Source organism: Chlorocebus sabaeus, chromosome 19, assembly GCF_047675955.1.
Source record: "Chlorocebus sabaeus isolate Y175 chromosome 19, mChlSab1.0.hap1, whole genome shotgun sequence".
Classification (NCBI taxonomy): Eukaryota; Metazoa; Chordata; class Mammalia; order Primates; family Cercopithecidae; genus Chlorocebus; species Chlorocebus sabaeus.
The window spans coordinates 33,044,522-33,070,202 of NC_132922.1; the positions used below are offsets into that span (position 1 = coordinate 33,044,522).

Below are 25,681 nucleotides of genomic sequence, written 5' to 3' on the forward strand. Positions count from 1 at the left end.
CTGATTTCTCTCTTTCCTTACCTTGTAAGCCTCCTAGAAGCAGGAGGCTTGGTGAAACAGCCTAACAATATTTTTACTCCCACAAAGTTTTAAAGACCAGACATCTTTATTGGGGAAGCAGGTGATCTCAGTGATAAAGCAGTGTGTGTCCCTTTATTGTTTTAACTGCCTAACAGTCGGTCCCCACTCAGCCTCCTGTCCCTGTGCAGAGGTGGGGAAATGTCTCACTCTGTGGATCTTAGGTGTGCCCGTGGCACTGAGGGCTGCTGCAGGCTGGGGACTCTGCAGACCTCATGCCCTCTGCCTGTCAGCACCCCCGTCCTGCTAGCACTCTACAGAGGACAGCTTGTCCTGTCTGCCTGGGCACCAACTCCAACATGGGGGACAGACCTCTCCAGGCCCCCGCTGGCCTGCCGCTCACCCCTGTCCTAGGCCTCCGTGCACCTGACTGAGGAAATTTCTCTTGTCCTCTCCAGCCAAGAACCTACACAGAGGAGGAACTGAATGCCAAGCTGACCCGGCGCGTGCAAAAGGCAGCTCGGAGACAGGCCAAGCAGGAGGAGCTTAAGCGGCTACATCGAGCCCAGGTAAAACCATGGAGGATGGGACCAGGGCACATGCGCGGGAGGGTTGGGCAGCATCTTCCTCTCCACCCAGCTGCTCCCTGCCGCACAAGCCAGTGCGGAGCAGAGCAGAGGTAGACAGGCCTCCCTGCCATCCGGATCACCTTTGGCTGGTGCAGCCACAGAAGCCCTGCCTTGGTGGAGCTGTCGGTCAAAAGGGAAGAGCAGGCCGGGTGCGGTGGCTCAACGCCTGTAATCCCAGCACTTTGGGGGGCTGGGGCAGGCAGATCACTTGAGGTCAGGAGTTTGAGACCAGCCTGGCCAACATGGCAAAACCCTGTCTCTACTAAAAAAAACAAAAATTGGCTGGGCGCGGTGGCTCACGCCTATAATCCCAGCACGTTGGGAGGCCAAGGCGGGTGGATCACGAGGTCAGGAGATCGAGACCATCCTGGCAAACACGGTGAAACCCCATCTCTACTAAAAATACAAAAAATTAGCCAGGCGTGGTGACGAGCCCCTGTAATCCCAGCTACTCGGGAGGCTGAGGCAGGAGAAAGGCGTGAACCTGGGAGGCAGAGCTTGCAGTGAGTCAAGATCGTGCCATTGCACTCCAGCCTGGGCAACAGAGCGAGACTCCATCTCAAAAAAAAAAAAAAAGAAAAAAATTAGCCAGGCATGGTGGTAGGTCCCTGTAATCCCAGCTACTTGGGAGGCTGAGGCACAAGAATCGCTTAAACCCAGGAAGTGAAGATTTCAGTGAGCCTAGATTGCACCATTGCACTCCAGCCTGGGTGAGAGGGCGAGCCTCCACCTCAAAAAAAAAAAAATAAAAGGAAGAGCCCTGCATTGAGTTTCCCAAATCCCTTGTTGTGGAACAATCATTGTAAATCACCTTGTTCAATTGTGAGGACTGTCACCAGGATCCCTTTGTGGCCCCTCAGCCTCTGATAGGCCTGGAATTTTTGTGGGAAGAGGTCAGAGCTCTCCTCCCGTTCTCCAGCTTGTGTTCAAGCTGCACAGACCCTGAATCTAGACCATTGTAGATTTCTCTTTTTTTTTTGTTTTGAGGCGGAGTCTCACTCCATGACCAGGCTAGAGTGCAGTGGCGCTGAGCTCCTTGCAACCTCCGCCTCCCTGGTTCAAGCAATTCTCCTGCCTCAGCCTCCCGAGTAGCTGAGACTACAGGCGCCCGCCACCACGTCCAGCTAATTTTTGTATTTTTAGTAGAGACGGGTTTCACCATGTTGGCCAGGATGGTCTCAATCTCTTGACCTCGTGATCCACCCGCCTCGGCCTCCCAAAGTGTTGGGATTACAGGCATGAGCCACCGCACCCAGCCTTCTCTTTTAAATTTTTCTCGTAAAGATGCGATTTCCACTGCACTCTTCAGGAACGCCCTCCAGCGCTCTAGCAGTCTTGCCATGAGAACAGTCTGAGGTTCTGGTACTCAGGCCCCTCCTGCCACAGTTTACATCCACTTCCTGTCTCTGCAACACTCCTGGGAGGGTGGTCACGACTGCTTGAGCCATGTCCACACGCTTTGGTGCTGACTAGCAAGGCCCGGAGCCTAGCGTCTGCACAAGCTGGGTGGTTCTGGTGCAGGTGGTCTCCACACCACACCCTGAGCGCACCGCCCACAGACTACAGCCCTTTCCAGAGCGGCAGCTCATTTGTTTCCCCTCATGCGAGTGTGGAGTTGTGTGTCCTCCTGAAGCCAGGCTGGAGAGCCGGGTGCTCAGGCTGTGCTGTCTGTCGTAGATCATCCAGCGGCAGCTGCAGCAGGTGGAGGAGAGGCAGCGGCGGCTGGAGGAAAGGGGCGTGGCTGTGGAGAAGGCGCTCCGGGGCGAAGCAGGTACTGCCGGGCTCCCTCCTAAGCTCTGCTCCCGGAGGAAGCCCTCCCTCCCGCCGTGGTAGGCTAGTTCTACTTCACCTCACCTGGAATTCAGCTGCTTTTCCAGCAGGATTTTCTGGGGCCCTTCATCACTGAGATCTGGGGCTTCCTGTTAAGCAAAAGAAAATACCCATCTGAGACAGCCCCAGGCCCATCCTGCCCTGCAGCCCCTCTGGGCTGCCGTTTCCCGCAGAGTGAAACTCAGTCCCCAGCATGTTGATGGCGAGCGCTGGCTCTTCCCACTCCTTCCCGCCCGTCCATTTACTCTAGGAGGCAGTAACTGAGAGTGAGAGAGATTGAACCGCAAGGAACCATCACAGAACTGCACTGAGCAGGTCCCCAGCCTGCACCCCACAGGCTTCCTCCTGTCGTTAGTTCCCTGGGACCCTCCTGCCCACAGAGCCCTAGGCACCGCTGGTGGGGGAGCATGTGGCCACCCTCGGCACACACAGATTTCCAGAGGGCACCCAGGCCCTGTGTCTGCTGAAGGCCGGTCACTCAGGGTAGGGCTGGAGAGGCTCAGGGCATGTGACTAGCCGACGTGGAGCAGACTCCGGGGAGTGACTGGCAGGGCCCTGTGCTTGTGACTGCTGCTCCTGGCAGGGAAGCACTGGAGAGTGTGGTGCGCTCATTCCTGCCCTTCCACCCAGGGAACCTGCGGGGCTGCACTCAGCATAGTTGCGCACAGAGAATGCAAGGGAGTGTCTGAGGCGTCTCTGGCCCAACGGCCCAGGAAGTCCTGTTGGTTCGGGACCTGGAAGCTGTAGGGCCAGCCCGGGGAGTGCAGTGGCCACTCTGCCTTCTCAAGCATCCACAAATCTTCGTCTAGTCTCTGGATGGGGAAACTTCCATCTCTTTATAGCCTGCAGGTTCAGCGTTCAAATCGTGAGCTGGGGATGAAGAAAAGGAGTGTCCTCTGACTTCCTCACTCTAGTGTAGCAGAGGGAAGCAGGGTGCCTCTGCTGACAGGCAGGCTGTCTGTGAAACGGAAGAACTGGGAGGAGGCGGCCAGGAGCAGGGCCAGCTGCTGCCATCTGATCTTGCTCAAAGACTGACCCATGGGTTCCTGGGAAGTGCCTGGTGTCAAGATGAATTCCTATGACCTGTAGGACTGAAGTTTGTGCGGTGGGGAGTGAGGGAGTCGAGAATGGAAGTAAGTCTCCTTTGCCAGACCCTTTAAGGCCTGGAAATTGCAGCTTATCAGTCTCCTCAGTGATGACCTTCAGGCAAAGAGAGGGGATGGGGAGAAAGGTGAGGATGCGGATGTTTTTGGTTTGGGCTCACCTGATGCTGTTAACGCATGAAGCCCGGGCTACCAAAGGAAATGCAAAAGCTTGAAGCACTTAGCGTCCGATAGGCCAAGACGACTGGGCTGTGTTACTGTGAGACAAGCACAGCAAGGCGATTTGGGTTCACCTGAGAGGGTCCGAGGTTTCCCGGCGAACCTGCGGTACCCCTCCCCCCTGCCCTCCTCAGTTAAGCCTGAGCCCAGATGGAGTTGGCCCCAGCCCATCTGTGCCCGACTGCGTCCGGGCCTGCAGGGCCCTGCCCTCGTGCTGTTTCTCTTCTTGCAGAAGATATCAGGAGAGAGCCTAGGCCCATCTTCATTCCTTCTTGCCCTTCTCCGCAAATTACTTCTGCCAAGATGGATAGATCTCAACACACAGGCAGAATAACTCAGCAGTGTGTGCACCCACAGTTCGTGGTTTAAGCCCTTCAGGAAGAAGACAGCACTCTGCCCTCCTTACTCACAAGGTGGAGGTGGTGGTGCCATCGAGGTTGGTGGTTTCCGTAAAGCACTTGAGTGCCCGTGGCCTCCGAGAAGTCTGAGTGTAAAACCATGCTTCAGTGCCTCTGTCACAGGCCCTGTTATTCAAGCTTCTGCCAAAGGGCCGGAAAATAACATGCTGTTGAAGATTGGCATAGGATTTTGCCAAAATTATTTCTTCTAGTTGTTAGATACATCTCCTCAAACATACACAACCCGAATGCCATCTAAGTCAGTGGTTTTCAAGCTTGTTTTTTTTAGCAGCAGAACCCTTTTTACAAGATTGTAAGTTCAAGTTTAAAGTCAAAAAGAAGCACTCTAAAATGTTGATAATTAACACAGATTTGAAAATACAGGTTATACTAGAGAGTTGTGGACATGACTGAGTCCCAGCATCCAACCAGTACACACAAGAGCTGTAGTTGCTCTAAGTGAAAACAGGGCTTTTTTGTTTGGTTGGTTTTTAGATTTTTTAACAGCTACTTAGAAATCTCAGGATACCGCAGTTTAAATGATGTAGATACTAGATGTTTACAATGAGGCAAGAGCTTTTTTTTTCACAGTTGGATCGTAGCAGATCTAACAGCAGTTCCTATTCCTCATGACAAACAAGAGGCTCCCAAACAGTAAACAAAAACCCAGCTACGCTGGAATACCACAGCAAAATGTGTTACCCACCTAAATGAAGGGACTCGCTGGCAGGCATGCGTGCTGTCACTGAGCTGTAGCTCTCCTGGACAGACCCTGAACGGTGGCAGGTGAGCAGGATGCTGCAGGCCAGAATTTGCATAATGAATAAAATGTCCTCTTCACTAACACATTCCCAGGGAGTTCAGTCACTGACACACAGAGAGAGGCGGAAACTTGATCCTGAGTGTACCACAAACTCAAGCTCACCTGGCAGCACAGATTATTGGGTTGATGGTCTCCAGTGGGTGAAAAGTTGGCATATAAAACATTTGGGCTGGGCGCAGTGGCTCATGCCTGTAATCCCAGCACTTTGGGAGGCTGAGGCGGGCAGATCACCAGAGGCCAGGAGTTTGAGACCAGCCTGACCAGCATGGAGAAACCCCGTCTCTACTAAAAATACAAAAAAATTAGCTGGGCGTGGTAGGATTACATGCCTGTAGTCCCAGCTACTCGGGAGGCTGAGGCAGGAGAATTGCTTGAACACGGGAGGCAGAGGTTGCGGTGAGCTGAGATCACGCCATTGTACTCCAACCTGGGCAACAAGAGCTAAACTCTGTCTCAAAAACAAAAATATTTGAAGGTGGTGTGTCTTATTTTAATAAGGTCTCTTAAAAGAGCTACAACTGTTTGTGCATCAGGTATTTGGGAGACCCCTTGGAATGCCTTTGGAAGAATCTTTAGGGTTCCACAGAAGCTTGGAAACCACTGTCCTACTCCAAACTCATTCCTTTATCTTCAGCAAATATCTGTATCCAAAGATGTTTCTGTTCTGTTTTTCAAGATGGGCCTTAGTAGGTCTGTTGGGATATTTGTGATGCATTTGAGAAACTCTCAGGAATTTTCAGGAATTATGGTTCCTACCATAAGAATATAAGAATTTACAAATATATTATGTTCTTTCTCTTACGTGAATTGAATACATCCCTTCCAAGGCTGGTCTCACGTCACAGTTCCCCGTGGCCCTGCTCCTCCTTGGCCGTCTGGGAAGCCCAAGTGTGCCTGCTACTGCTGCTCTCTCTCCTGCTTCTGCGTCCCATTCCTCTCCTTAGTCTCTTGGCACCTGGCTGAGCCCTGAAAAAGGCAGTGGCAGCTGGCCATGATAATAACCTGGAGTCTTCTCATCGTGGCAGTCCACCCTTCCCGGGGGACTGTCGTAAACTGGCTGGAACCTGCTACCATCTCACTCGGTGGTCTCCAGCTTCCATCGCCGTCTGAGGGCGTCAGACTTTGTTAGCCAAGCTGCCTTTCCAGAGAAGGGCTCTGGCGTGGACCTGCCATCCCGTTCTCCGTTTGTCTAAGGTATGACAACGTATGGCCAGGCCGCAAGGATTAGCTTCAGTGCCTTTGATCCTAGGGCCAGGCCACGACTTAGGTCATTTCCAGTCCTGGGGCACCTGGGAAGGCTTTTTGTTACAAAGCCACCAGCTCAGCCTTGAGCATACGTTGAAAAGCTGGGGCAGGACGGCATTCTACTACTGTCTGCTGTGTCACTCTCAAGGGGAGGCCCTCAGGTGGGACCGGAGACTGTGAGGATCTGCATTCAGAATGCGGGGTTTGGAGAAAAGGCAACACCATGGCGGCCGAGTGCTGTGCTCTGTGTGTGTTTATGGTTCTGGGGAAATGAGGACTGCCCGCTCAAGCCCAGCCTCTTGGCAGCGCCCAGTCTGCATCTCAGGCATGGAAATTACATAGCGCTCTTGACCAGACAGCTGCGGAACTACCAGGCTAGGAGTGCCCTCCAGGAGCCTTGGGGCAAGTGCCTGGGGGAAGAACTCTGCATCAATCTCTGCTGTTTCCTGTTTTTAAGAAGGCCAACTGAATTTGGAGGCCTAAGCCTCGAAACAGGATCCCCTTCCTCTCAAACCCATTCGGCAAAAGTGGGTGTGCAAGGCGTTTGATAGAGTCAGCAGTGGGGTCGTGGGAATTCCTGGGAGAGCACCGACTGTGTGAAACCTAAGGATTGCAGAGCTTCTGTAGGACGTGTGCCTCCTGCCTGCAGCCCCTGAGGCTGGGGCTTCCAGTATCAGCAACTGACAAGCAGGCAGCCCCGCGCTATTAACCCTTAGTTAGACAAGGTTGAGTCCCAGGGGCGGGAGTTCCCAGCAAAGCCAAAGCCTCTGTCCTGGATGATCCCTGGCGTGCGTGGGATGTGTTGATAGTGACTGTTGACTCCCCGCGGTGGGTTTGACTTACTGCCCTCCTCCCACGGCCACGCAGTGTGCAGATACGGCATGTGTGGATGTGCGGTGTGTGATGCGCTTGGGCACGCATGCTTTCCAGCCGTTCCTCTGCTGCCTCGCCGTGTCTGCGTTTCTTACGCTCCGTATCATTGATTGCTTTGGGTGTGGGGGGACAGGAGGGTTACCTGATGGAATAACTCTCTCTTCACCGATTCCTTGTTGTAGACTATTGGGGAGAGTCTTATTACAGTGACCTCATCGACTTGCATCTGGGTGGTACGTATGGCAGCATCTGTGCTGACACTAACCCCGCTGACACCCTTTCTCCACCCGCGCTTCCCAGCCCCTGCTCACAAAAACAAGGAGAAATCAACCCAGTAACCAAATGGCAAAAGCACAGACCCTTTTCCAGCTCCAAACAGCAGCGTGCTGATCTCCCCCCTGCCCACATGTGCTCCAGAGGAAGAGCCGAGCTTGCTTTTGCTGCCTGGGGTCATTTTCATTTTTTATGAGAAAACTTTGCCCACCCCACTCCGAGGCCAGCCTTGCGTCTGCATCCTGGTCCCCTGAATACACACACTCCAACACAGCTTTTGCCCTGAATCTCATCCCTCACTGCTTGTACAAGTCATATCTGCTAGGGAGCTCACTGCCTGCCACCCTTACGCAGAGAAGAAAGCACGCCAAGATCTCAGCCTGACCATTTCCACTGGGGTGTGCTCTTATTTCTCCCCGAAGAGCCGAGTGCCAGGGAAAGGCTTCTCTTTGTGATTTCTGCCCAGATTCACCAGACTCAAAGCCAGGTTGACAGGTGCCCATAACAACATCCCTCCCTCCTTGCTCTGTCCTGGGGCTCACTTTGTACTTCTTTTCAGTGAAGACAGGAAAAGCTCAAGGCCATGGTTCTCACAGTGTGGTCCCTGGACCAGCAGCAGCATCACCTAGGGGCTTGTTAGAAAGGGACAGCCCTGCCCCAGACCTGCAGAATCAGAAACTCTGGGGTGAGGCCTGGTTATGTGCTGTCACAGACCTTCCAGTGGGTTCTGACGCCCTCTAGAGCAGGAGAACCACTAGCTTAGAGGTTGCAGTATGTTTGGCATCTTGCCATTTGTACTAGTTCAGAGGAATGACTGATCCCTGTGTCTCATTTCTAAGCTTTGGGCAGCTTTTCCCTGGGCAGCTGCCATTGTGTCGAGGGGAATGCTGGGGGCTCTGGCTCCTCCTCCCTGTCCCTGTGTGCTTGATCTGGCAGTCTGGCCACTTCATCTCCCCGTGGAGGCTCCATGCCTAGAGGTGGCCTTCAAACAGAAGAATGGCAAAGATCATTGTCTCATGTTTTACCCTGACCCCATTCTTTTAAGAGGGTCACTTCTTGGCCCATTCATTTAAAAACCAATGTCATAATTCTGTGATTCCACCTATCAGACAGTGCCACATCCAAGGCGGGGCTCTCGCCTCCCTGGGAAGATAGACTGTTGCTGTCTGTGCTTCCTATGTTCTCCGATCCCGCGCTCCCACTCACCCACCCCCTTGGAGACTCCGTCGGTGTCCCAGGGCTTCTGGTGTGTTCCCGGACCTCCACACTCAACGGCCACTGGTGCTGCAGAAGGGCCGGTGCTTACATTCCAATTAACAGACCCTTTTCCCATCTAATGCCTCTTGCCTCCTCCTAACATCACCTCGGGAGTGTTCATGTCCATGCTGAGCACATTTCCATGTGTGAAAAAATTCACACCTGTTATCCCAGCAATTTGAGAAGCCAAGGCAGGTGTATCATTTGAGCCCAGGAATTTGAAACTAGCCTGGGCAAGATGGTGAAACCCCGTCTCCATAAAGAAATTTTCAAAATTATCTGGGCATGGTGGCGTGTGCCTGTAGTTCCAGCTACTAGGGAGGCTAAGGTGGGAGGATGACATGAGCCCAAGAGTTTGAGGCTGCAGTGACCTGTGATCGCACCACTGCACTCCAGACTGGGCAACAGAGCAAAACGCTGTCTCTTAAAAAAAAAAAAAAAAAAAAAAAGGAAAAGAAAAAAAGATTTGTTTACATTCAGAATCTCCTGGAAGGGGCTGTCAGAGCGCATTTCTTTAGGATTGTATCCACCCTTCCCTCGCAGTTCAAGACGCCATTAACACACCCATCAACACACCCATCGCATCTCCTGCTTTGTTTTTTGTTTTTTGTTGGTGGTGTTTGTTTTTTGAGATAGAGTCTAGCTCTGTCACCCAGGCTGGAGTACAATGGCACGATCTGGCCTCACTGCAACCTCCGCCTCCCTGGTTCAAGCGATTCTCCTGCCTCAGCCTCCCAAGTAGCTGGGATTACAGGCGCCCACCACCCCACCCGGCTAATTTTTGTATTTTTAGTGGAGATGGGGTTTCACCTTGTTGGCCAGGCTGGTCTCGAACTCCTGACTTCAGGTGATCCACCTGCCTCAGCCTCCCAAAGTGCTGAGATTACAGGCGTGAGCCACCGCACCTGGCCCGCATCTCCTGCTTTCTTTACCCGCCTTGCTTGAGAAGAGGTAGTGAGCTGCTTTCTCCTCTGGGTCCCCAGACTCCAGCTACTAGCTTTTTGGATTTAGAATTCCAACAAGTTCCAGGAGGAATTGAAGTAAATAGAAAAAGGAAACTCAGGGTGCCTTGTGAAGTACAGCGCCCCACCACTGACACTCATAACCCTTTGGAGGTGAGCTCGTCAACTCATCACTTCCCCTTTCCCAGACCGTTATGCTGCGTAAATTCAAGACTTCTTGGGTTCTGCTCACCACATGGGGGCTGCTGCTAGAACGGGACATTCCCCTCTGCAGGGAGTCTCTTGTGGACTTCAGGCCCTGTTCTCGCCATGCCCGTGAGGATGACAGCAATGCCAGAATTAGGTTTCTTTTCTGTTTCTGCTGTTTCATTCTTGGAGCACTTGGTAATATTCGTTAATTGGAAAGAAAATCACCCTTTTGAGATCTGGAGCCGCATATGTGAAACCTGGTTGCCCCTCTGTGCCTGCATCCCCAAAAGGCCACCCCGAAGCCCCATTTCTGTGCCATAGCACCCGTCTTATTTCTCCTGTGGGCAGAGCAAAGCTCCACGCAGCCCTCAGAGCGTGAGGAATGCCACCTCCTGCCCAGAGGGGCCGACTCCTACCCCTGCCCTGTGCTCTGCGTGTCATACTCCGGGCTCTTTCAGTGGCTCTCAGGGAACTACCTAAAGGCTCTGAAAGTCTCTTTTTTCAGCCACAGAGTATAAAGAACGAAAATTTCCCTTCTTCGTATATTTGGACCTTGTGATTTCCAAAGAAATCATTAAAAAGATTCAAAACAACCTGTGGGCCAGAGAGGAAGGGTCCCCAGGTGGCCACTCCCCTTCTGCCTTCTTCCCTGGGACCCTGAGCAGGCCCAGCCCAGCCTGCTCTATTGCACTAGAACAGACAGATGACTGGAAATCTAGAAGAAAACCACATTTCTTCTAAAACCGATTGAAAATACACACACATAATTTCTAGTTTTCGGGGACCTCATCTCTTGATTTATATATCTCAAAGGAAAATTTAAAGAACACAAAAGGTTTAGAAATGTAACATGAAGGACTAGAGGGTGGCCTCTTGCTATTGTGAGATGGGGGTGCAGGGGTGCCTGCCCCTTGCCCTTCTGAGCAACCATCTTCCTGTTCTGTCTGCTTCTCTGAGTTTCATGTTGATAGATTCTTGGTTTGCCTGAGCAGTCCACCGTCAGCCTGGCTCTGCTTTGCTTAGGAACTTTGGAACCTGCGCGGTTTCCCAACGTACATATGTGTGTGTATGTGTGTGTGTGTCTGTGATTGTAATTCTTACATGCATTTGTTTGGTTTTTTGCCTTCACTTTTCCTCCCAACCTGGAGCTTTATCTCTGCACTAAGTCTGTGTGGCGCCAGGCGTCTCCCAGCCCCGCTATGTGTATGCTAGACTGGGACTGCCGAACCAGCCTCACCCTGTCATGACAGCTGCTCGCACGTCTGCAGTATTGCACACCAGCCAGCTGGGACCCCTGTCAGGGCCATGGTGTTTGTCATCACTCAAGGTTTTAGACTGGACCCCAGCCTTGCAGTGCCAAGGCTGCCCCTGGCCAGGAGCATGGCACTGGCGGTGCCCACCAAATAGGCTTCCTGAGTTGGGGACTCAGAATAGCTGAGTGCCTTCTTAGTCAGCAAAACATTTGGTCAGTCTTCCCTCACACTTCCCAGGCTGCATAACCTGAGCAAGGCAGAGCGGAAAATCTGTGGCGGCCCCGTTCCATAAACGTGAGCCGCCAAGGAATTCCAGCCCTGAGCACTTTGCTTTCTGAAAGTGTTTGAGACAGGGTCTGGCTCTATCACCCAGGCTGGAACCCACCCAGTGGCGCCATCTCAGCTCACTGCAACCCCCACCTCCCGGGTTCAAGCAATTCTGCATCAGCCTCCTGTAGCTGGGACTACAGGCGTGCGCCACCACACCCGGCTAATCTTGTGTTTTTACTAGAGACGGGGTTTCACCATGTTGGCCAGCCTCGTCTTAAACTCCAGACCTCAAGTGATCCACCGGTCTCGGCATCCCAAATGCTGGGATTACAGGTGTGAGCCACTGCACCTGGCTGCTTTCTGAAAATTTAATCCAGTCAGTTGGGCATAGCCGTGATAAGTAATGCCCCTGGTGGTTCCTAGAAAAAGGTGACAAAAGCTCTTTGGTGTCTGTGACAGGAGTTAGATAAACAGGCATTGCTCCAACACTATATCATAATATTCGTTATTATTTATAGTGGTACTATATTTAGCCGTCAGTACAGTGGCATTACCGCCAAAACAAGTGTGAGAAATGGGAGTCCACCCTGGTAAGCTAAGGGCTGCACACGGCTGCCCAGAGAGGAAGGAAAGTGGGGCCTCAAAATATGCCTGAGAAATAAGTGAGCCGCTTTCCTGTCCCCGACGCCTTGGAGTGTGATCCTCAGAGACCAAAAGGAACTGAAAACCAAAAATGATCTCTGTCTATGCAGGATGTTCCGAAAGTGTGGCTGAAAGGGGAAGACGCTAACCTTGGGGCTCTACAGAGTTTGTGTGCATGAAACACACACAGCGTATCAGAAGGGAGGGTGCGGGGCCAGCCTCCAACACTTGAAAGGCTGGTGTTGTAAAGCGCTTGCAAGCTGATTATTTGGAATTCTGTATTTTCACGTGGAAATACAGTTGTAAATGGTGGCTCAGTTCATAAAAAGCCCATTTTCCTCATTACACCTCTGTGTATGGTACTAGTCTGGTGACACGCCACAACCTAACCCGTGTTCCCTGGGGAAATGCAACATTCCAGGCTGGGACCTCTGGGCTCTAGAAGTCTCCCTAGTGGGCCCTCCTTTGGTCTGCTGAACACTGCTTTAGGGACCTCCCCAGCTCTGTGGTGATGGTGCCTTTGTCCAACCAGGGGGTGCTGGGAACCTGTCTAGTGGGCAGAGACGGATACTGAGATGAGGCCGGTCCCTAGGGCCAGTTGTTCCGCAACCTTGGAGAACAGGCCACCAACTGGCCTGCCTGCTGTGGCTGTGCACACCTCTGCTTCCCGACAGAAGTTCTTTCCTGCTTTGGCTGCCACGTGGTTAGCATTGGTGGCTGGTGCATTTGGGGTGCTCGGTAAACATTTCTGGTATAAATGATTAGTCTCCCACATTGTCCTTACCACAAGCCATGATTCATGTATGACATTTCTGTTTTTGATATCAGCATCCATGTAGAAGCCAGTGGGTTAAATATAACCAGGCAGAATTGAATGATGGAGTTGGAAATGAAGAGCGTCAAGCCAGCACCCACCACCACACAGGTTGTCACAGGTTGTCACTGGTGGTTGTTGGGCTGTGAACAGAGTTGGGCCTTTGTCTTGGCCCCTCTGGGTATTACTTATTTATTTATTTTTTAGAGATAGGGTCTCACTCACCCAGGCTGGGGTACAGTGGTGCAATCACGGCTCTCTGCAGCCTTGACCTCCTGGGCTCAATCAGTCCTCCCACCGTAGCCTCCTGAGTAGCTGGGACTGTGGATACTCACACTACCACACCCAGCTAATTTTTGTAGAGACAGGGTCTCACTGCATTGCCCAGGCTGCTCTCAAACTCCTGGACTCCAGCAGTCCTCTCACCCTGGCCTCCCGAAGTCCTGGGATCACAGGCGTGAGCCCCCGCACCTCGGAGCTTTCTGACCATATCGTCACCAATCCTTGTGAGCAAGGCACTCAGGGCTCTTGCCCCCTAGTCTCAGGGCTATGGCTCTTGGATTTTGAGTACCAGAAGGACTAGAGTAGGCCCTGCCTGCCTTTCAGATGACCATGGAGGCTCAGTGTGCGGGCTCATCTGCTGGCTTGTTTTTCCAGCTGCCCAGGTGTCTTGATGCAGTGTGCAAAGGTGAAGAGTCTTGGTTGGAGAGAACGTGGGAATATAGAAGGACAAGTACAGAGAAGGGGACCTGCCCTACGGCTGGCCACTCTTTCCCCCACCCTGTCGGCCGTTCTACCCCACACTGGGTCCTGGGTCCATGAGAGGCAGGGCTTGGAGTGAGGTGCTCAGGTGCACTCAGGGACAGGTGGTAGTGTAGGGGGCACCCCGACTGAGGAATGCCAGGCCTGGATTCAGGTCCTGCCTTCACTGTCTTCCCAGGCACAGACAAAACAGCCTCTACTTACCCTCTCAGGGCCTCTTCAGAAGGGACATCAGGCCTCCCTTCCGGGTGTGACATTCTGATCAGGGTCTGTGGGACTGCTCTTCCTTGAGCTGCCTGGGACGCCAGCATTTGTTAGATTTGCCTGGAGCCCGTGTTGTCCTTAAAGAAGGCAAGCTCTGAGTTCAGAGTGGGCAAGAAGTTTTGGCTTCTTTTCCAGGCTCTGCCACACTTAACTCCTTTGAGCCTCAGAAACCTCATTTGAATTTGCCCCTCCCAGCAGCCACACCTGGCCGGTGTGAGGATCACGTGGGTGGTGCATGCGAGGGCCCCTTGAAACCAGAGAGTGCCGTCCGTGCTCATCTCACGCACCGCTCTGGACAGGCCTCCCTCCCTGAGGTGTACTGTTGCTGTTTGAAATTTGGTGACAGGCACTGCCTGCCCACCACGGGCCAAGCGAGTGGCACTAAAGTGCCAACCCCAGGTCACACGTCCAAAGGAAGTGCTGCTTCAGAGGGAAGGATGGAGCAGATGTGCCTATGAGTGTTGGGTACTCAGCAGAGTGCTCTAGGGAGGAGGGTCCTCTGACCAGGACCCGCTCACTGCTCGGGAGCTCGGGAGGGGTGGCCGGCATCCAGGGCACGCAAGAATGCTTTGAGAAGTGGTCAATTATAGCACCTGTTAGCAACAGATGGAAACCCGTTACCCTGACGTTAAGAAAAACCAAAAAACTTCCATTTGCCATAAGCTTGACAGCATCTTTGTTCTTAGAATCAGTGAACCAAATCTTCTGTTTCTTACATCCCCCTAAAAGGCAAAGCATTTACTATAACCCCCCACCCCGGCCCCATGCACGCTCAGGTCGAGTTCCAGTCGGGTAGAACTCCCCTCGTTTGATTGGTTTTTTCCCTTCCACTTCTTCTTTTGAAAATTGTATTGATAGGGCGTTTTTTCTGGTTATAAAAGTAGCCTCGTTCGTTGTGGAAGTGGTGGCGCGTACAGGGAAGTCCGAAGGTAATCAGTGCAGCGTGGACTCACCGCCACTGACACGCGCTTCCGCCTCTTGCTAGGAGAAAGCCTTTTTGGTTTCTTTAAATGCTTGCTTTACCTGATGCTCCCTTTCCCTCATTTCATTTCGTAATTTCTGTTCCCAGTACTCTGTTATATTGTCCTCTGTATTGGGAAGGGTGTATGCGGATGTGGCCTACAGAAAAACAGCTGAAAGCTGTATTTTGTGCTGTCCAGAAAGCAGAAACACGTGTTGTAATGTATACCCGTGCAGGCGCCTGCCTCTTCCTTTTGGACGTGTTGTGGACGTGTATCACATGGGCGCTGTTCCACTCCACGGCGTGGCCTATTCACCCGTGACCTCAGTCGCAGGAGGTGGCAGGGAGTGTGCACGGACATATTTGATGGGATTCATCCAGGTGTTCCAAGCCTCAACGCAGACTACACTTTGCAGCCGAGGTTGACTGTAGGTCGGCTGTAAGGCAGAGAATATTGTTGCGCAAAGAAACCCTCCCTCGCACCCATGCATTGGGCTGGCTGTGCCGTGTGTATTGAGCGCACTGGGCACAGTCAGCATTTCACACACATGCACGCTGTCCCTGGCTTTGCTTTCGAAGTTGCACCCAATAGCAGATTCAGTGTGCCCACAGCACTATGCACCACACTGGAAGGGTTCAAAGGCAGAAAACACCTGTATTCATGCAGCGGCACCGCAGAGGGGCCTCCCAGCCAGCCGTTTGTCCTGTTGGCCTTCTGTTGAGTCAAGGCCATTTCTTCAACCCTGTTCTCTGTAAACCACACACTGCCCTCCCCGTGGGCCGAGGCCCCGTGTCTTCCTGGGCTCTGTTGTCCCTGTGTGTGCTCTGTGGTTCTGTGATGGTCCCTTGCCAAACTCCTCTCCCTCGTCCTTGAGTAGGCATGAGACCCCAGATCTAGAGATGTGTGTGCACACTGGCTCTCGGTGCCCCGCCAGCACTCCTCCCAGCATCGTTCCTGTGAGTTTCGGCACGTCCTGTCAGCCCACCCCTTTGGTCTCACAGTCCAGAGTGTGGCAGCCCCCAGCTGCAGCATGAGGTCCCCGCACAGCCATAGAAGGACCAAAAGGAAGAAGGGGGTGGCTGGCTCTCCCCGTGCCTGGGGGAGAGAGGGGACAGTGACAGGGACGGGTGGAAGTCACCTCTGTGTGTGTACGTTTCCCCAAAATTGTTCTGGCTCAGAATTTGAAGCAGCGCAGGTGTGAGCGTCCTGGAGGCCCATCGCAGGATGGGGTGCTGCCCCCACAGACTCAGAGGCCCCCCTTGCCCTGCACTTGTCAAGGCCAGCTTTGCCTCAAGCACATACCTGTGGTGACATCTTAGAGGATTCCACGTGGGTCTGGGAGGTGACCCCAGGTTGTCACTTGCAAGCCTGGAAGCCGTGTTGGCCACTTACTGAATGCAGCCTGTCTCAGAGTCAGGCAGACCTATCCAGGGGCTTTGAGGAGGGGGCCCAAGGCCCCAGAGGCCACTGTATGACAACCCAGATGCCACTGCCCTCCTGATAAGGAATAGAGGCGGGAGGGCCCTGTGGCCTGACTGCTGCCATCATGTAGGGAACACGTCATCCCTCTTGGAGGAACTCACACCGCTGCTTTGAGCCCACGCCCCCTCTGTGATGCTGCCCGGAGCTGGGTCTGCTCTCGTTCAGTTCCATGCTGAAAAAAGGACTTAATTCATTTGTAGACTTTGTTTCCCTTGTTTCTGCTTCTCCATTTCTTGTATTTTTTTCTTTTCCTCCTGTTGTTCCTTTCTCACTTCTTATGCTTTTTGTCCTCTGCTTGTTTTTATTCCACCTTCTCCCTGTCCCTCTCCACTTCCAAATTCCTGCTCCTCTTCTCCTCTTCCTTCTTGTCTTTCTCCGTCTCCTCCTCCTCTTCCTTGTTTGGTCCTTTTGAAGTTGAGCCCAGTGGCGGGACTCCACGACGTAGACCTCTCTCCTTCTGCCCTTGCTGTGTCCAGGAAGGTAACGTAACCTCGCCAACCCCATCCCCGCTACCTCGGAGGGGGTGTAGCCACAGTAGTCAAACACAGAGCCAGAACCCACCTACCTCTCTCTCTCTCTCTCTCTCTCTCTCTCTCTCTCTCTCTCTCTCTCTGACCCTCAATGGTCCTGTTACAAAATGTCATGAGTCTGTGGCAGTTTCTAAAGGTACAGTATCCCTTTGACTGTCTATGGGGAGGACCAGGGTGCAGAGTGAAGCCAGAGAGCCTCCAGGTCTGGGCCCCTCAGGGCTGCAGCATTGGCTGGCCTTTCATGGCTGGGGCCTTTAAGTCTCAGATCCAGATAGAGGGGCAGGGAAGCAGGTGAGGAGCCTCCCACCTGTGTGCAGCGATTTGGATGGGAGCGTCAAGGAATACTGTCCTTACAAAGACTGGTCTACACAAGCGCCCTCGGGCCCCTTTCCAAACAACCACTGAAAGCAAACCTCTCTACCTCGTGTCTTGCTGAGTGTGTGTTTTTTAAGTTTGTCTGATTTGAAGTCTGTTGTGGTGATAAGATTGTCGTTGAAAGGCATGTGGGGGGTGTGGCCATGACTAACCCTGCTAACTCTTACCTGCCATCCACAGCGCTCACCCGACTCTCGCCCACACACCACAGCCCCTGCCTGGCGGCCGTGGGCGAGCTCGCCGTAGCTAGTGAGCGCTGTCCGCACGTCTCCGGTGGCATTTTCTGTGTCTTCGCGGGGAGGTGGGCAGCGGGAGAGTCTCCCGGGTGCCCCCGTGGCCGGGCGCACTGGACAGCTTGCATGCCGGGGCCCCTCCTCCACAGCTGTGTGGGCACATTGTGCAGAGACGCTCCGAAAGCAGTGCATGGAACTGAGTGGGGACTGGCTTAATAAAAGCCAAGACCCAAGCCTATTGGATTGGGTGAGGAGAGCGCTGGTCCCCTGACCCTCAGGCAGGCACTCCACAGTCGCGGGCTGGACAGGCGGGGCGGGGGGGGGTTTCGTCCTTCAGATGAGGCTCAGGGGCAGGAACCCCCTTGGGAGCAGAACCGCATGGGCACCAGGGCATGGTACAGACACTAACCCCTGCTTGTTGAACATAGTGCATTTCTGCCTCCTTGGTGTGGCCACTGGGTAGAGACTAACTGTCTAGCAGACACCACTGCAGATAAGAGATGTGTCTGTGTACCATGTGCCAGAAAGGCAGGTGGAGAAAGGCAGCTAGCAGTGAGGGAGGGCTTGGGCTGTGGCTGGCCCTTCAGAGGCTGTGTTCCTCACACTCCTAGGCTTGTCTTAACTGGCTTAGAACACACCCTGCCAAGCGACGCAGAGAGTGCAGGGGCCTCTGAAAGATGTCCCCGTCTAGTGCCCCTTAACCTGAGGCCCACGGATGGGCCACAGGAAGCCCAGGAGCAGCCTGGAACTCTGCATCAAATGGTTTGCTCTGCACACACATAAGCATTTTTCTAGGAAGAGAGTCCCTAGCTTTTATGAGATTCTCAAAGTGGTTTGTAATCCAAAAATATTGAAGAGCCACTGACACCGCATGTATTTTAGGCGGGACCACACTTTTACCATGAACTTCCGTGCTCCAAGGAAAAGGACCTTGTTCCCTCCTTGGGTGGCCTGGTCCTTTGGAGACTTCTTCCTTCTGTCCTCCCGCCACAGTGAAGCCAGCAGTCAGGCCGCCCCGGGGGAGGTTTGGTATGGGCACCTGTTGGTTCAGGCAGCCTGAGCTAGCAGGCAGCCACCAGCCACAGGCATTCTATTGGACTGGACCAGGGCAGGGCATGGCCACCTCCTTCCATCCCCAGGGCCTGCTAGTGTTTCTCTGCTCTTGGTGAGAAACCCGGCGGCCACCCTGAGATCCCTGCATCGCCCACGCGGGGTCCCGCAGGAGGCATCCGGAAGCTTGATAGGCCACAAGTTAAGGGGTGGTGTCTTCTCTGCCTGGTCAGGAGGTAAACAAATGACAAGGCATCTATTCTGGTAGCCCCTGGAGAGGGGAGTGGCCCAAGAAAGAGCTGAGTTAATGAGCATGACCTGAGGGCGGGGTGCAGTTTACAAATTCACTTTGCATTGTTTCCGAGAGTGGTTTCCTCCAAGGAGACCTCGCACATGGCAAGTGCTAAATAAACATTGAGTGGGAAGAAAGTGGGAAAGCCACATAAGTCATCCTAGGAGAGCACAGGGAGCAGGAGAGGCAGAAACCGGCCCCGGGGAGGGCAGAGTCCCCACTGGCGAGGTCGCTGACCGGGGAGCAGGGATGGCAGGACACGGGGAAGCGCAGGCCCCGGGGAGGGGGCGCCGGGGCGCCAGGGCTGCAGGCAAACCTTGGGCCTGGCTTGGGAGTGGAAGTTCCGGCAGCATCTTGCTCGGCCCTCTTTGCACATTTGCCCCGTGTGATTCCTGCGGGCCAGGGTGGGCACGGCACTCCCTGCACCCGACACGAATGTTCTCTCGGCAGGCATGGGCAAGAAGGACGACCCCAAGCTGATGCAGGAGTGGTTCAAGCTAGTGCAGGAGAAGAACGCCATGGTGCGCTACGAGTCGGAGCTGATGATCTTGTGAGTGGCCTTGGGTAGGGGGTGTCGGTGCCATGCTTGTCACAGCAGGCATGGAGGTCCTTCCGGATTTGGGGGTGAGGGGTGGTCCCCAGTCACTGTGGCTTATCTCCCCCCGCCCTCCCTCCTCAGTGCCCGGGAGCTGGAGCTGGAAGACCGGCAGAGCCGACTGCAGCAGGAGCTCCGGGAACGCATGGCAGTGGAAGGTGAGTGGGGTAAGGCACCCATGGAGCCCGGGGTGGGTGCCACCTCCAGGCCCCTCACCTCATGCCTTCTTCTCCTTCAAGATCACCTTAAGACTGAGGAGGAGCTGTCTGAAGAGAAGCAGATTCTCAATGAGATGCTGGAGGTGGTGGAGCAGAGAGACTCACTGGTGGCGCTGCTGGAGGAGCAGCGGCTCCGGGAGAGAGAGGAGGACAAGGACCTGGAGGCTGCCATGCTGTCCAAGGGCTTCAGCCTTAACTGGTCCTGAGCTCACACCCAACGCTTCATTTTCTGTTGGCATCCGCCTGGCCGGGTAGTGGCCTCCAAACCACCCGGAGCCGCGATCTGAGGAGGCCTGGCACCTCCTTGGAGTTTACGCTCAGATGCCCGTGTGCTGCTTGGAAAGTGGTCGGGTCCCGCATGCAGTGGGGAGCCCCAGGGGACAGTGGTTATCTCAAATGGCGTCACCTCCTGGGTGGAGGCCCACCTGGACCTCCCGCTCAGAGGAGGAGCACGGTGTGTATGGCATGACGCAGGGGACCACCCCGCACGCTCCCTGAGGATGTGCCGGCTGTGCCCCTTTCTTCCACTGGCACATTTGGTAAGAGAGGGAAGCTGCTCCCGTCAGAACCACAGTGCGCCACCACAGCCTGCGAGGGGCACTGTCTTCTTCATGCTCCCTGGAGCACCACCAAAGAAACGTACACAGTACCCCACGAAAGCAGGGTGCGATTGAGACCCGGGATGGGGAGGTGTCCAGTCATGCCCACCCCAGCATCACAGGAGACATGGAGGTGTGGGCAGGCTCCGGAATTGATTATGCAAATTAGGAGGACGCAGGCGGGATCTGCTCTCCCGCCGAACACGACACACTGGACCCTAAGTGGCCAAATGCCGGGGCCTCTCGCTGGCTGCGGCCTGAGGCCTGTGGGTTGCTGCATTTTGCTTGTAGTTCACAACCATTTTGACACTGGAAAATGCTGACTTTGGGGGACAGGATGAGGCCCTACATTCTGCACCCCCAGTTGGCAGACAGGCATTGTCCTTGTTCCACATTGATGTCGGGGCAGGAGACGACCTCTTCCTCGGTGTTTTTCCTGTGTTTGCACATTGAAATGAAGCTGACAACCTGGCAGGACGCTCAGCCGCTTCAAACCCTTTTTGTCAATTAACTTATTTTTTTAATACTTGAAAAGAAGTAACTTGGTTTGTACATCTTTACTAGAGACACTGATCACTTGATGCCCGGGTGTGGGAGCCACAGCGGCGTCTGCTGCGTCCCACGTGGCCTGGTCCGGGGCTGCCCGGCGCTCGCCACGTGCATCTATTTATTAGCCTTTCTCTTCGTATCACTGGCCTGGCTGGCATCAGGGAGCTGCCCAGGACCCCCGTTGGGTCCTGCTCACAGCTTTCTGTCCCCTCCTGCACCTGGTGCCTGCCTCACCCTGGCGCTAGACCGTCTGGACCGCTCACGTGATGAGGGGGCATTTCCGTTCTGTTTTGGACCAAGCTAACAGCAGAGCTGCCATTCACCCTCCTGATGAGAATTTTGGCTCTGCAGAACTCACCCTTTTCTCAGTTTGGGTGCCAGGGCATCACCTTCCTCCGCACCTATGTTAAAGAAAGTTTCAGGATGGGCCCTCGTCCACACTGGCCAAGAGGGTGCAGGGTGGGACCCTGGAATCGTGGCTGGTGAAGTCCCTCCTCTCAGCCTAAGATTCACCCAGACAGAAACGCGAGAGCTGCAGTGGATGCTGGGATGCAGGCTGGCCTCTCTCGAGCAGATAAGAGACTCCCGCCCTCCCTCCCAAGGGCAACGGGCACCTGCCTTATGCCGGATCTCCATGGGGCCATAAAGGGTGGCGAGCCCCGAATCACTAGCTCCTATAGCCACACCGTTCCTTTCTCACGGTTCTGCACCAGCCTGGCTGTGTACAGCTCATCAAGCCACTGAGCTAACCGGGGGTGGGGTGCTTGTCCATCAAAGCAGTTAGCGCATAGTCCAGCCAGGAGCCCCCCGGGCTAGACCCACCTGCCCCTAGGGGTGCTCCAGCCGCCTGCCGCCTCCCTGGGCTGGGGCCAGCTGGGAGCAGAGGCCTGGCGCCTCCAAGGCATCCCGTAGCGGAGCAGGCCGAGGGGCCGTGCTGACGTTGGGCTTTCCATGGGAACCACACTGTGCCTCAACTTGAACATTCATCCCAACTGCAAAGGAGCAAAGAACCTGTGTCATCCCTGTCCAGAAGCTGCCGTCTCTCTCCCGTGCACATCCAGGAAGTACGCTGTTAGTGGCCGCCATAGCTCTGATTCTCCTCCACCTGCTCTCACGTGAGGCAAAGGTCTCCTTTTCTCTTCTCTTTACTTAGAAAAGGGGAGAGGAGGGTTCCTAGAGTCCATCTTCAAACCCCAGTCTTCCCATAAAATTGGATGTGGGAAAAGACCTTCACTGCGGTGTGGCCTGTCCCAGACCTCTCCTATCGAAGGCCACAAAACCAGTCCAGGCCCGGCAGAGCCGCCTTTGGCCCTTGTAGCTCCTGCTGGCCCCACAACGGGGAAGCAGTTTGCAAAGTGGCTCGGAAGGAGTGTGGCCTAGGAATCTGCTACAAGTGGCCAGGTGTAGCAGGAGAGCCCGGCATCACCTCCTGGTCCTGGTCAGCCTTAACACTGTGGCATCCTCTGCAGCACTCACAGCGGCCTGCAGTCTGGAACGCGGACCCGAGCCTTTGCAGAGAGGCGCCATGGAGCCGCAGGCCCGCACAGCAGCCCCAGCCTCCCACTCCTGACTGTGAGGACATCGGTTCTAGGAGAGCACTTTTTTTAAAGCTCCCATTTTGTAACCACTCGTTTGCAGTTGACTTGAGTACTCTGGTGACTCCAGGTGTGAGAACGTGCAGCTCCAGGCAGGTTTTCTTTCCAAGAGTTAAGTCTTCCTTTGAAGGCAGGGAAGCAGGATGGATACACATGTATCATACATATAAAGTACCAGGCGCAGGAGCAGCCCAAACTCGAGGCTGACTCAACTGGAGGCTGAACACTGTGGAGGTCTGCATGCAGCCTCCCTGGAGGGCAGGGAGGGGGCGCTCCCGCCCCTGGGCTTGAGGGTGCCGCACCCTGTGGGCTTCCAGGCCTGCCCAGGTGATGCCTTCAGGCCTTTGCCCCTGGCGGCCATCCTCAGGCCGATTTTGACCAGCAATGATAGACTCTTCTTAACCCTTTCAAAAAATTTTTTTCAGTGGGACAGGAAGGAGAGTTAAAAAACATTTTTTTAAAGGTGGTAACATCTGACCCATGAAGGGTATGGGTCTGTTTTACGCGAAATAAAAGTTTTTCAAAGAAATAGTGTGTTTCTTACGTCATTGTCCTGTATTTTTCAGGTGGATGGTGTAGCAAAGTATTATGCATCTAGCTTGTGCCTGGGTGTGTGCAAGACTGTTTAAAGAATGCATCTTTTTTTTTTTTTTTAAGTCTGTGCTTTTTTTAGTCCTCCATAATATCCTGGCTCAGCCACCAACTGCTGTCACTTGAGTCAGTGTCTTAGGCAGCCAAGTTGGAGAAGCAGCCACTCTTCAGACGAAGCCCCAGTAGCCTCTGGAAGAGAAGTGGGCTCTTCGAATTGGAGATACTCCAAGTCAGGGCGATGCTGTGGTCCTGGCAGCCCTCCTTCCAGCCCTGCCTGGTCTGTCCTACAGCACAGCTGACCTGGGAGCCCATGGCATGCATGGGGTCTGCAGCACCCACGCTGAAACCTTTCAGATGTTTCAACAATCCCGAGGTCACTCAGTAGGGTCACTCCTCTTTTTTTTTTTTTTTTTTTTTTTGTGAGACGGAGTCTCGCTCTGTAGCCCAGGCTGGAGTGCAGTGGCCGGATCTCAGCTCACTGCAAGCTCCGCCTCCCGGGTTCACGCCATTCTCCTGCCTCAGCCTCCCGAGTAGCTGGGACTACAGGCATCTGCCACCTCGCCCGGTTAGTTTTTTTTTTTTTTATTTTTTAGTAGAGACGGGGTTTCACCGTGTTAGCCAGGATGGTCTCGATCTCCTGACCTCATGATCCACCTGTCTCGGCCTCCCAAAGTGCTGGGATTACAGGCTTGAGCCACCGCGCCCAGCCCAGGGTCACTCCTCTTTAGCCTGAAAATTGTCCTCAGGAGATGACAGGGAACAGTCCTGGCCAGGTCCTCTTTCTTTGTTCTAAGAAGCCTCCGAGGCACCTCCAGCTCTCTCTCTAACCCCTCCCTTGGTGTGTTGCATTGTTGGGAGCATGGCTGGCCCCGTGACAATCCAGAGGCACCGTGCAGGGAGGGAAAGACCGCAACGGCGCATTGCCCACAGGCCGGCTGGAAGTCACACGTGGAAACTGGCCTCCAGTCCTTCCAGCTGCGTTCCCACCGATTCCAGAACAAAGGCCTGGCCGGGACACATGTGGGCATGTCGGGTAGGACGGAGGACAGAAATGAATGAGCAGCTCAAAGTGCATATCCTGTGGCCCTAGAGGACATCCTGTGTGAAGAAAGCTGGGTCACTTGCCTGCTGGGAAAGGAAATGGGGCTTGGTAGTCACCTGACCCCCAGGCTCTCGTTCCTCAAAAGGGCTTGCTTGTCGGAGCTGCACCAGGCAGGCTTGAGCTGCAGTTCACGGCCACCTCAGGTCGCAGGAAATGATGAGTATTACTTTAGGGAGGACACCAGAAAGGAAGGCTGCTGGGCCAGGCCAGTGCCACTGTCAGAAGCACACAAAGAGGTCACATGCCGTGGCCACGCCGGTAGTACCAGCACTTGGAGAGGCCGAGGCAGGCAGATCACCTGAGGTCAGGAGTTCAACACTAGCCGGGCCAATATGACGAAACCCCGTCTTTACTAAAAATACAAAAAGTAGCTGGGTGTGGTGGCACACACCTGTTATCCCAGTTACTGGGGAGCCTGAGGCAAGAGAATTGCTTGGACCTGGGAGGTGGAGGTTGCCGTGAGCCAAGATTGTGCCACTGCACCCTGGGCGACAGTGAGACTCTGTCAAAAAAAAAAAAAAAAATAGTATAGGCTTTATCATTTTTAAATTTTAAAAATTATTTTAAAACAACACACAAGATGCTCTTCTTTCATGAACCGCCACATCTAACAGCTCCAATGTCCCTCCTGAACCCTGAATCCTCACACAGTCCCGTCTTAACAATCAGCCAAAAATGATGAAGGGACAAGACGTGCCATTTTATTCCATTTTATAAGCTGGCCACACTGGCCCACGTACTAGACCCTCTCCACTTCGTGTCCCCTGCTCGGATGACCCTCCCCAGTGATGCCCAGTGAGGAGGGTGAGAGGCCATACTACCCAAACACTGGTTGGGGACTGGAGCCCCCTGCCACACAGCCCAGGAGCCTGTGAGACCAGGCCCATGGCCCCTTCAACAGCCTGTGGCTGCTCAGCTTCACCAGGAGCTTTTTCAGCAGCCCCCTTGTGTGCCCCCTCCCCCAAGCAAGGTGTTCCTGCAGCTGGAGCTTTGCTGGGGAAGGTAGACTCCAGTTGCTGTGGGTAGGTCACGTGTGCTGCACACACAGCCCCTTTTCTGCCCGCGTGGCCTCCAAGCCACAGAGTGCACATCCAGTACTGGAGCAGGCTGGTTCCAGCCGTGGGGGCCAGGGCGGGGTGGCCCAGGACGAGGTGGACGAGGCTGAGGGCCTCCCTGCACAGTCAACACCTGGACTGTGGTGAGGCTGCCAGCACTGCATGGTCCTCAAGCCAGGGGCAGCATCCTCCGGACCTGGTGGGTGCATGTGGAGCCACCTCGCGCAGCTGTGTGACACGAGACCGACTGCAGCTGCTGGTGTCTGCCCACCTGCAAGAGGGCGACAGGGAGCACAAGTTAGGGGAGCACCAGCTCAGGGTCCTGGCGGGATATGTTCGTGTCTCTTCCCCCGGTGTCAGCCTGGTCACATCGCTCACCTGGCCGGTGCCTCGAGTTCCTCCCACCAACTTGGGACTGGTGACCAACTTAGGTTGAGGAAGTAGGTAGGAAACCTGGAGGTTCTGGAGTCGGGGCCCATGCAGATGCATAGATGCCTGGTGATGAGAGAACCCTATGGCCGGGCGCGGTGGCTCAAGCCTGTAATCCCAGCACTTTGGGAGGCCGAGTCGGGCGGATCACGAGGTCAAGAGATCGAGACCATACTGGTTAACACGGTGAAACCCCGTCT

General features: G+C 54.3%; 1 protein-coding gene and 1 pseudogene across 18 annotated transcripts in view; both read left to right on the forward strand.

The window, feature by feature from the left end:
* Positions 1-22,833, forward strand: part of MICAL3 (microtubule associated monooxygenase, calponin and LIM domain containing 3) — a 233,279-nt gene extending 210,446 nt beyond the window's left edge. For 13 of the 18 annotated variants that reach the window (XM_073007048.1, XM_073007053.1, XM_073007049.1 and 10 more), the window contains 6 exons: positions 477-587; positions 2,325-2,418; positions 7,321-7,371; positions 19,199-19,298; positions 19,428-19,501; positions 19,583-22,833. In XM_073007048.1, the coding sequence (XP_072863149.1) occupies positions 477-587; positions 2,325-2,418; positions 7,321-7,371; positions 19,199-19,298; positions 19,428-19,501; positions 19,583-19,767 (615 nt within the window). In that variant the 3' untranslated portion in view covers positions 19,768-22,833. The remainder of the gene's footprint in view (positions 1-476; positions 588-2,324; positions 2,419-7,320; positions 7,372-19,198; positions 19,299-19,427; positions 19,502-19,582) is intronic. The other 5 variants (XM_073007064.1, XM_073007054.1, XM_073007058.1 and 2 more) reach the window with 1 other exon arrangement.
* Positions 21,924-22,833, forward strand: LOC140709153 (uncharacterized; annotated as a pseudogene).
* Positions 22,834-25,681: the final 2,848 nt, after the last annotated feature.